Source organism: Malurus melanocephalus, unplaced genomic scaffold (assembly GCF_030028575.1).
Source record: "Malurus melanocephalus ecotype Western Australia unplaced genomic scaffold, MMel_1.1 scaffold_180, whole genome shotgun sequence".
In the NCBI taxonomy this organism is placed as follows: Eukaryota; Metazoa; Chordata; class Aves; order Passeriformes; family Maluridae; genus Malurus; species Malurus melanocephalus.
Window position 1 is genome coordinate 576,467 of NW_026623412.1, and position 12,413 is coordinate 588,879.

A 12,413-nucleotide genomic window follows, 5' to 3' on the forward strand; every position below is an offset into this window, starting at 1 on the left:
TTTTTTTATTTTTTTTTTTTTTTATTACACAACAACCACTACAGGGGGTAAGAAACCCCAACCCTTTAGGATATGAATAATCTGAGTTTTTTAGTATTTCCAATGGTAATATTCTGGAGTGCTGTTTTGCTTCAAGAAAACAAGTAGTGTTGTTTAGCAACAGTAAAAGCACCCAATATTCCTTTATGTCCTTGCACAGATATGTTTTGACTGTTTCTGTGCCCTGCTCAAGGTAGCCAAGGAAGCCATTTCATGTGAATTGCATGACTTTTAATGGTTTAGTACACAACAACCTTCTGGACTTCTCAAACTTTGCATCAAATACAGTCCAGGCTTCCACACAGGCCAACAATCTAGTTCTAGGCTGTGGTTTAGAGAAGAAAATATCAATGCTGCTGCCATTGTAATAACCAATTTCTCTCCTGTTGCTCAGTTCARTTGCTGAACCATTATGCTATTTTTCCCCAAACCAAAGAGTTACTACCATTCACAAGTTACAGGCTACTACTATTCAATTAAGTGACTCTTTYGTGAAGGATCCTTTGGCACATTGACTAAGAGCTACTAAAGAAACTAAACATGTGAAAGTCACTTGTGCTTCTGCTGAACAAACTGACATGTACTGCAGTTCTGCACTAAGAAAAGAAGCAAAYRAGGATTAAAATTRCAATTAATGARAAATAATAATATAAGACAGYGAAACATGAAAGAATTTCCTAGRAAAWAGATTTCCTGATACCTTTATTAGTTAATAGGAAAACAAATATAAAATTTCTTATTGTACATGGATCAGTTCACAAGGGYTGTATTCCCACACCACRTATATCAATGAAGCTTTTATACTTCTGAGAATCCATCAGTTTCTATGGTATAAACACATGATAAGAAAGTAAAGCCTCATATGGGTAACTGTTTTTTCCTGGTGAGACGTATCCTTGCCCAGCCCTTTCATCATAATGAAGACAGTGCATCATCAATTAGTTCTTGTCAGTGATAGTGCCAAGGACATAATTCTCCTGCCAGTTTTATTTTCTGGGTGCAGCGTTTCCCATCTAAGAGAGGCATAAATCACTCAGAGAAATGGTGTCAATTATTGTCTCACAACCACCACTCAGAAAATGCTGCTTCCTGTTCTAASTTTGCCCTGAAGTACCACATACAAAAACCACAGGCCAGAATCTACAGYAGCAGTAAAATGTGTGTATCAGGAAGGGTAAACTTGCACTGTCTTAAAATATTTTCCTTCAATAATTCCCCTCTCCTCATCTCTCTGGTGACAGTGAAACTTCACATAAGGGCATGTGTTCTGGGGTCACCTAGATATCCACCAGCTACTCATTCTTGAAGGATTATGAGCCCTTAATAGACTTCAGCTTACTTCATTGTTGAAAAGCACTGAGACTACCAAAAAGCTTGCACAAGAGCTGAGGAGAAATTTTACTTATGCAGTAAAAAAAGGAAAAAGGTAAGCCTTTTCCAACACAGCAYTTGGGATGGCCTGTTCAGCACATTAAAAGACAGGAGTATATCACATCCAAATCAAGATTCTGGAGTTTTTTTCTCTCCTGTACAAGGTTTTCTCTAATTAGATTTTTCAGAACAATTTTGTTAGAACTGATTTAATACTTCAATTCAATTGTATTAAGAGAAGATCCCCAAGGGATACATCTTGTGTGCCAGCACATGAGAAGGAAAATGCTTAAGCTTGCATTTGCTATAATTACTACTTGTTGAAGAACCAGCAGTACAGTTGATGCTGTCCACTGGGCACATTTAGCTTTAAATGGAAGTTTTTCTCCTGGCAGAAAAAAMCATTGTTTTACAATTTCCCAGACAGCATGATACAAATGTCTTCACTTTTCTTGTAGCGCCATAACTACTTGTTCRTGAAGGTTACACTGTTAATTGAGGCCATCACGGCTTCTTTTACACTTTTGTTGTCTTTTCTAATCCTCTCTCACCTCTGTTCCAGAGAAACCATACAAGGCTAAAACTCCCCCGCTGCATGTCTTCTGCATGTCATTAACRCTTCTTCCAAATTCCTGGGGTTAAACTACAAGTTCCTAATGTAATCTGTCATTCACTGATTGAAAACATTGATAGGGAACAGATTTAAGACAAAGTTTAGACAACATACTTGTACCAGTGTTCTTAAAAGTTACTTCATTATCATCTTTACTTTCTTTCTTACAGTAGCTATACTTTAACYTAATTGCTATTTTCTCTCCCTAACACTTTAATAATCCAACTGCATTAACAGATCCACTCACTTCAAATTTACAGTAAAGCAGCCTAAAAAAATACCAGCACCTCAGGCATGTGTTACCATCTTCTCAGCTGTCACCATCACAGCTCATACAGTGCTCTCAGTCTGTTCCACAACAAGCTTCCTTGAGTCTTATACAATTTCTACAAAACCAATCTAAAAGGTTTATATTCTCTTTTGCCCACTTCTGCCTTCATCCCACAACTCACTGTCCCCTCAACTGCATCAACGCAGATTTGGCGTAAAAACYGAGTAACAAAATTAGCCTTGTTAAAAGCCTCTCTTTTTGTACAGAATAAACCTAATTTCAGTCTCATTTCAATTCAGTTAACAGTGTCCCTATCACTTAAGAAATTATTTTGTTTCATTCCTGCCTTATAGATCTTACAAACAAAAATTGGAGTAATTTAAACTACAAAAACTGCATCATGATAATTTGTAAAAATTCTGCAGAGTAGCCTCAGCAAATATACATCTAATCKGATAGTACTAGAAAGCTACTCATGACATAAATTAGAATAATGTTAAAAGCTTTTGGCCTTGATACCGAAGACAATCACAGCCAAAAACAATATAATTTTTTCTAAATTCATGACATTTCTGTTTTTGTAAGGTCTTTCTCTTCCAAAGATGATTTGTTAAATTACTGTTATCAGCCAGTAACATTGAAAAGACTTAGAATTTGGATTCATCTTCTCCATTTCCTCATTAATGCTCTAAAAAACCTAACTAGCTCCTAAATGCAGTTCTGAAATTGTTTTCAAGTCAAAGCAACCAAATAAATGTATTCCATACATACAACATGATTATCAAAACAAYGACTTTAAAATACCAAACTTCTTTTTGTCCCACTAATACCATAACTCTCACTAGGGACCTCCCAAATGCATTCTTTTAATTGTCTCTGAATCAAAAAATTGCTTGAAAGAGCAAGCTTCATTACCTCTGTCTGGTCCTCATTTGTCTATGTTTTGAGATATTTATTTCAGTTTACAAAAATTACACTCAGAGTAACAATAACCTGCTTCAGAGCAAACCATGCAGCAGCTAATAGCATCWTGATTGGATTTTCCACATCTTTCTCAATATGGGACATGGGTTTCCCTATCTTTTGAGGTGTTTCAAAAGTCTGAACTGCAATTGAATGCATCCCTTCACTAACAAAGAAAKTAGCATTTAGTTAAATACTGTCTTCCTTGCAGAATACTCCACACCTTACACCCTGCACATTTAGTTACTAATTATTCCTAAACAAATAATCTGGCCGATATTTTAATAAATATGSCCCAAGGTTTAGGGATTCCAAGTATGTCTAATGATGTTTTAGCAAAAAATATTTCACTCACATTTAAAATCAAGTAAAGGACATATCCATTTCCTCAGGCTACAGAGCTTAATCAGTTAAAATTTATGGAGTTTTGCCTTTGATGGGGAAGAGAGAATTAAGCAGCACCTTGGGATAGTGGTCATGGGTTATTATACCAACATCCTCAAATATAAATCTACGCAGTACTTTGCCTGAATTGATATACAACAAAATTGCTATATATTCATATGATTCAATTTAATGTTGCTTCAGGTTAAAACAAGCCACACTTTCATGTATTTGCACACAATTCCCACAGCTGTAGTTTCTACAGTACATTTATGCATAGCCTAAATCACTCGCGTGCATAAAGATTTATGGAAAGTAGGGGTGYTGCAGATAGATAATAAGACACCTTTTTTCTTTTAATTTTCATAGAGCACACCCATTTACACTTTGCAATGTAACATTAAAAAACAATTTCATATCAATATTACAAAAATTAACTTTTTAATATAGTTAAAAGTGCAAACACTATTGAAAATGGATTCTGATAAAATATTTTATATAAATTCTTCTCTAGAGAACTGTGGTAATGTAAGGGAAAATGTGTGTGCATAGAAGGTTGTTAAACGAAAGGCAAAATCATCCTTCCAATGACTATTAAGAAGCCACTGATTTCTTAATTTTCAATCTGCTATTAAGTTTCAAACAAGTGTTCCAGTTCAGTGGGAAGGGAAAATGCAACATTTATTTCCACCATTTTTGATTTTGTTTTGCTTATTTTTAACACTACGCTCTAAGCACAAGTCTGAGCTTGGCATGCAGTCAGTACAAAGTCAGACTGTTTGGCCCTGCACAAATTCTCAAAGTCACAGTTACAAGGGGGATCTTTGCTTTGCTAACATGTGGATGAACATGGCTGAAGAACAAAAAAATATGCAACTGAGGGCATGTTTGAGTTGCCAGGATCAGTAGAAGAAAGCAGGGGGCTGTGCTCTTTTTATCACCACCAGCTCAAAATAAAAGCAGGCAAGGCACAGAAATATATACCATAAGACAYAGGATATGAACTCTGCCAGTGATCCAGAAAGTGCTGCCATTATCCCAACGCGGGAGCAGGGAAGAACATTAAGACTTATAGCTGACATGGAACTAATCTGTAGCCTATTACTCTGAATGAAGCTGTAAATTTTGAGAAGCATTTGATCMCTGTGGAAATGATGGATGCTGAAACAGGGAACTAGTTGCTCTACCCCCATAGACTCTGCACAAGGACATCTGTACATTTGAGGCAAGTTCTGCTCATACCTGCAAAACCAWAAAGGTTATCATTACCACTAGATGTGCCTTTTTCTATTTTAAAAAAAAAATTCTACAACAGTAACTCAATAACTTACACATGCCACTGATTTTTATTTTATATTTTAAAGTAGGTTCAAGCCAAAAGTAAATAATTGTAAGTAAGTTGAGTTCTTGAAATACACCAACTTTAGGCAATGTTACTTCTGCATTCATGCTATCTGTGAATTAGGCAGTTAAGACTTGTGTCAGTCTACAGGACACATGGCATGACAGCCTAAACAAGCAGTGGCAGCAATTCATGCCCTCTGCTCCTGTCCTGCTGCCCAACCAACAGCACAGACATGCACCAAGTGTCAATAAACTGAACTCCAGCTGCCCTACTGGCAAGTTAGCYACAGCTGGATGTGCCAAGTTCCTTTCACTGCAGGGTCTGCTCTGGACAGTGACAACAACAAATTGATGCAACATGTAAGCAGTACTGAATACTGCTTCATCACCCATCCTTATTACCTCATGTTATTCACTGAGGATGCTAATTTGTAGCAATTATTATTTGGTAAAAMGGTATGACTGGAAAGCAGATTAAGCACTCAAAGGTTCCTGGGCTTAAATATATATAAAACTGAGAARATAAACATCAGTGTTAAATGCATTTCCATTGTGAACCTGTGTAATTATAGACTAATGTTTACTTAGAGATTTGCCTCTTGTKTATATATCAGCCCTCATCAAAGCAGGAAGACCCTTACTATCCCATTTCACTGGCTCCCTAATTTAATGAATTTATTATTCTCACATAAGGTTCACAATCCATAGTAATATCTGGATTTTCTTCTGTTTATAATGTTCTGTTAACCACTTTGACAATCCTTTAGATGGCAATGTCATTAAGTGATTCTCACTTTGGTAACCTTATGGCAATGGATGCATTATACACATTCCAGGGTGAAATAGATTGCTTCCTAAATGAGTAGTAATGCAGTTTTCCCATTTATGCCCTGTATCAGACCAGTTCTGTTGTCCACTGAATTTGTGATGTCCTTCTGGGTCTCTAGACTCAATCTTTGGGTGATTTCACAGATCTGTGGAGACACTTGATTCAGAGACAACTTGGTTTAAAAAGAAAGAAACTGCATTTAAATCATGTGTCTTAAGGTCCCAGAGCTCTCTTCCTTCCTCTCTTCCGAATTCTGTGGTTTTTTTCTGTTCATCATGTTAGATTTACTTTTGAAGGACTGGCAGAACTTGAGAACAACAAAGCAGTAGGTGGACAGCATCCCATGACTATTGGGAAAATAGGGCTTAGCACTTTTCAGAGAATGAACACCCCTTTTTTACCAAATTTGCTGGAAGATGAAGTCAGCACTTCCCTTGTTACCTTTTTTTTTTTTTTTTTCAGGAAACAGTGCACTGAAAGCCTCAGTATTGGATACACAGTTGCACGCTGGGATGAGAAGTTACTATTGGTCATGACTGCAGTTAAGTAAGAATCATTTTTTTTTTTTTTTTTTTCAGGAAACAGTGCACTGAAAGCCTCAGTATTGGATACACAGTTGCACGCTGGGATGAGAAGTTACTATTGGTCATGACTGCAGTTAAGTAAGAATCAAGCAAAAAAACCCCAAGAAAWAACTTTGCTTTCCTAAAAATCCATCCTGGAACATGAATTATATGAATGCTCTATTTAATGCAAATTTTTATATACCAAACTATTGGGATTTTATTTGTATTCGAAGCACTTTATATTACAGTTACTTCACTTGAGATTTTTATGTTTCTGTTCTGTTTCCTCTTCCAGACAGTAGCTTCTTACTTACACTCTTCCAAAAGGTGGAAGGCCAAACATAGTACTTCTCTGCTTGCTAGAGAATGACTGTAAAAGGTCCTAGCTTTCATCTTCCTCTGTTTTGTTCCTTGCCAAGCTGTGTGCAAGGAATTTTACTTCATCTATTGTTWTTTATAAAACAATATGGTGCAGATCTTTCACAGTCCCTCCAGTCTCTTACATGACTCAAGTAGTASATTTACCTTCACATATGTGACTCCAATCAGACTGATTATTACCCTTTTTATTTTTTACTTTTATAACACAAGGGGCATTTTCAACATCTACCTTCTATAGGCAACAAYTTGAACAATTTAAAAGGCATATTTGTATCCAATTTTTATTTTATTTTTGCACACAATTTTATTTTAGTTTGTAGTCACCATGACTTAGTATCTCATATATATTCTCAAAGGATTGCTTCTGGGTGTCAAGAACAGATTGKGTACAGAATCTGAAGCATGAGTTATCTGGAAGATCTGAATATGCTCTCACACACACTCCCATTGCCTAATTTTACACAGAATGCTCGAGAGAATGCTTTCTTGTGAATTCTGTGGGAGCTGGAAGTAAACCTTTCTAAAGATGATTCACTGAAGTTGAACATTCATTTCTCTAGTACATTAAATATATATTTTGACTCGAGTCCATAAACTCAAACATTTTTGAGGAGCATTTTCATTCTTAAAAGAAGATCTAATCCATTAGTCTTCATCAAAACAGTGGAACAGAAGAGCAAAATAACCTATTGCTGGCTGGGTCATGGAGTAGTGTTATAATTCTGCCTTAAGACCTTTCTCAAATTAATTCATATCMATTCTTATCCTGCATTAATAACTGTCTTTCCTTACATACTGTTAGAGGAATACACACATTTAGTGTTACATTAAAATATCCCATTAAGATGACAATAAAAATCAACAATACAAAATCTAAGACCAATCTGGAACATTTCACAGAAAACAAAACCCTGCAAGATAACAAAAAGGTACTTTGAAACTAGATATTAAATTAATCAGTTTCTCTTAATTTTGTACAAAATCTGATCCAACAAAGCACACAAACCTATTACTGAAGTTATCTTAATGTCAGGCCTAAAAGTTTCTCCATCAACACTGGGATTTGAAAAAAATAAAATAGATWAAGATTGAGTGTATCAATGRAGAATTAAAAGGAAAAAGAAGACCTTTTTTTTTTGAGACTTAAGACCCACACAGATTTTCTCTTGAATCCTCACTAAAACATGACTTGATTTTCAGCTGCAATAACCCTTCAATCTTCCACCTGCAAATGCTGTCCTGCTATTGAAAGAACATTTTACTTTTTGCTTCACTCTCCTGCAAGATTTCCTGCACAGCACTGATGGGTAGAGAACCATAACCTTACACTCTTCAAGCATTTATAAAGATCCACTGCAAGACTTTGATTGCCTGTGTTTGTCATTGTCAATGAAGAAATAAACAGCTTGTGTTAGGAATGTTACCTTTGTCCAGTGTAGTTTTACAATCATTTATATTCTACAGAAGAAATTACTTTTGTGATTGCTCATTTTCCTTTATATTTTAGACAAACAAAAATTGTGCAGCAATACTTTCTGCTCATTTTTCCATTATTCCCCCTTTTCCTCAGCTATGATTTCAATACAATGGGCCTTCACAAAAACAAACAAAAAAACAACAAACTTTGTTCAGCTCCAATAAAAAGGATACTGCCAGAGGAGGCTGACCATTGCCCCCAGCACTGCAGCTCCTCTGCAGAACTGGCTCCCTGATGTTAGTGTTAAAGAAACAAAAGCAAGAAACAGAGATGGTRCAGATGGGCTTAGGCTAAAAAGCTGACCTATGTGTCACCCCACCCCTTCTTACCCAGATCCATGCTTTTTGAGGCTTTCAGATTAATTGATTCAGACTGCTTGGCGGGTGTCAAAGATCTGAAGCTGATGTGCTGATCTCTTAAATGCACTGCTGAATTTATTATAGGGCTGTAGGGAGAAAAAAAAAGTTATGTTAAACATTARGGTACCTGTTCAAACCACAAGTGAACTAATTAAAGAATGCACCAATATACATTTTTTGTTTCTTTCTCCAGTTGCTTACAGCATGCATTTTTAAAATCAGATACTGATCCTCAACTTCCTTTTCTGAGACTTAACACCTTTACTCACTTGGTTTTTCTTTACAGATGGAAATATAAATGTAAATGATTAGTAATAATTTTCGTTTTGCTAGTTCTATGAAATCACTGCATTTCAGAATGCCATGCTACAGAATGTTTGAGAAATACTGACAATGTAGCTGGATCAATTCTACTTCACCTGCTAATAGTGATTATTCTACAGCCTTGCACCACTTACACAGAGACTGGAGGTCTTTTGGAGCATGCTATGACTGAAGAATTCCAGGTATTGTGGTTTGGCTGCTTTGGTTTTTATTTTGTTTTGGTCTTTTTTTCATTCTTTTACTTCAAGGCAAATTTCTAAACATTTCAAAATTGCACCTGAGCGAAACTCCAAGTAACTTTCAGTTCAAAATGCAACATCTCAATGCAATCTGAAATTKTATGTGTTTCTTTTTGATTAGGAACATAAATTATTATTTTTTAAAGTACCCCTAAGCAAAAAAAAGCAGTTAGAAAAAGAAAAATATTTATTTCCAAATTGTTTAAACAAAAGGTTTAGTTTTACGTGTCAAAATATTTTCCTAAGTGTTTTGCTGAAATTCAGTTTTCAGTGAAATCAGTGTGACTTGATACAGCAATTCAATTTCAATAGAACTTAAGTATTAAATGGAAGAACAATACAATACTGGAAAAGTCAGGGTGGGAGAAAGGGCCTGTAAATTAATCATCATTTTAACACATCATTAGCATTTRAGAGAATGTTTTTCTCCCAGCTTGCTGGAAAAATTAGAAACAGTTTCTAACAAACAACTGCAGTTGAGAAGTCAATGCTGAATTGCATTAATCTGTGCAGACTTGCTTGTTTATCATGTCATACATACCTGCCTGGGACACCAGGCAGAAATAACAAAATTATTCTAGTGTAATTACCCTGTGTTAGCAAAAAGAAAATAGGTATGAAAGTCTTGTATGAGGAATTCAAGGTATCCATAATCAAATATATCWACTTTTTGATATTAAACGCAACCAATCATTTAAGGGTAGTTTTTACTCACATCCATGCACACAAGGACAGACACATGGCTAAATTTTTAGCTGAAATGCATATTTTCTTAGTATCACTGCATGAGATGCATGACTACCAAAATTGAATACACAGAAAATGAGGAAACTATGCTCAACGCTGCATTTCAGCAGCTTCATCAGAATTGGTTGCATTCATCGTCATCAGGATAGGTGAAATTATGCCTTTGATTTGAATCCTGTGCTACTTAAAAGAGAGAGTATAAGCCATTGTGAACTTCAACATGTTTACACTTTTTTCTGCACATCCAAGCTTCTGTATTTATGAAGGAAATTATATCTTGTAGCTGCTATCAAGCACACTGGCCTTCACAAAAGTATCTGAAAAATCTACCCACTACCTTTACGGCTGGTAAAGTGTTCATTAATTTTCTCCTACCCATTTCAATGTTCAGACTTACTGAAAATTCATTTTGTAACCTCAAGAATATCTTTGGGTGACACAAGAAAATTCAGTTTCTTACAAACTATGTTTGGCTTGAACTTTTTAAAGCTTTAAGAGATTCACATTGCATTTACACACTGAACCCATGGTACAGTTTAAAAYGAACTTTTTCTTTTAACTGGGATTATGCATTGGGCTTCTTTTKGTTTCACAGAACACATGACAGGTATCATATATCCTGGATAGCAGGCATACTGCAGCTTGTGTACARCTGAAATGAACAATACACTAAATGCTAAAACAATATTCACAGTTTATATTAAAAGATCTTCCAGGTGACTAAAGAGAGTGGTACAAATTTTTAAGAAAATAAAAGGTGATTTWATAATCAATTAGAACTATTACCACAGCCACTTCTGAGCAATTAGTGCTGCAATTATTAAGAAGAACTGAAGTCCAACCTGTTATAATCCTCATTCAGCATATCCTCACTGGGATGTGGRGGGAGAGGGGGAGGGGTTTCATTTTCACCATGGCCACGATCAGAAACTGGAAACTCTGAAATAAAATTKAGAAAGGGGTTAAATAACCTGCAGAAACAACTACATTACACCAGTTCACTGACTGATGACTAGAAGGCCCCAAGCAATGCTGAAGTAAATCACAAATTATTCAAATCCCTAAACTAACTAAACTAGAATTAAAATCACACCAAGCAGAAAATACACCCCTTGGGATTTCCTGAAGAGCTGATTTTCAGATTTGCATATATATAATTAAAGGTAAATATAGGGAAACTTTGTATTTATAGTGATGTTGAGTGCAGGGCACAAATTGCTTTACTCCATTTTCATGGAGTGCTTTACTCCATTTTTAACTTCTCCACAGCTGCATCCAAACTGATTGTAGGTTCATGCTTTCAGTCCCTTTGATGGGGAGCATTTATCACCTTTCATGTACAGAAGAGAACCGCATTTTCAGCAAAGAGCTCAGAAGAAGAAAAATTTCTGTTATCCTATGGCAAGAGAAYAGAAGCATTTCTTAATTACAGTCTTCACTTTCCTACCATTACGGTAACTCCTTCTTTACCTTTACAAGCAGCATTCAGCTAACACTAGAAAATTACTTTTCACAAAGACAAATATGAATTACTCGAACCATTCAGTGGTTTGCTAAGCACCAATGCTTAAATACCTGCAATATTAAATAAGACTGCTGTGCTCACTGTAAGCCAGTTCATTATTGTCCTGTAAATTCACATTTCAAGCCAACAGTCTCATCTTACAAAAAGCCCCTGCATTTTTTATTATAGAATATGTCTTCACCCCACAAAACTTAACAGGAMACATGGACACTTTGTTGGGTTTCAATGGCAGGTAAGCAATCTAACAATAATGACATACCACACTTTCACATGACCTGTTCTGTTGCATGGAATTCTGGCAATCTTTTTTTCACAATCCTGTGTGAAACCACTAACCTAATTTGTGACAAAAAGGGTCTGAAAGGAGGGATCAAAAGAGAAAGCAATAGATTATATTTATTTGATAAAAGCACTGATATAGCAAAGAAAAAAAAATACTGGVGGAAAAAGAAAAATAACAAAAAACTCCCAAAAAACCCAAACAAAAATCAACCCAACCAAACCCACACTATTCGTTCAAGAATCCTGTAAAATTCCCATTGGCTGGATAGCCTCCTATAGATGAGATTAAGAAGTAGCTTGAACCCTGTATCTCAGGAAAGGTGTGAGCATCATCACCAATAGGTGAGAATAAGCAGATGAGGAGAAAAGTTTTAATGGGACCTTATAAAATGATTGCCAGTCTGATGYAAAAACGAGGTATGCTACTTAACAYRTGCACACTGGTTTCTTGCACTGTGATCCCATTCTTTCAGGTTTGAATATAAGAACAGGGAAGAAATGAGAAGTAAAAGGGAAGTTCTCGCAGGAAAAAAGAATTTACAACAAAAGGGGAACTCACACTGTTCAATGTAATACTAATTGTACAACCAAAAGGAAGGASATTATGAAGTTCTGCAAAAATATTGCAGGACATTAAGTAAGAAATGCAGGTGAAATTCCCTGAAATTAATTAAAAACATACCTATTTAAAATGGTTTT

At 35.7% G+C, this 12,413-nt stretch overlaps 1 protein-coding gene across 1 annotated transcript in view; it reads right to left on the reverse strand.

The window, feature by feature from the left end:
* PARD3B (par-3 family cell polarity regulator beta) overlaps nt 1–12,413 on the reverse strand; it is a 391,507-nt gene that overhangs the window by 171,834 nt on the left and 207,260 nt on the right. The window contains exons 14-15 of the mRNA XM_057372886.1: nt 10,750–10,846; nt 8,568–8,683 (exon numbers count right to left, since the gene is read on the reverse strand). Coding sequence (XP_057228869.1) covers nt 8,568–8,683; nt 10,750–10,846 — 213 coding nt within the window. The remainder of the gene's footprint in view (nt 1–8,567; nt 8,684–10,749; nt 10,847–12,413) is intronic.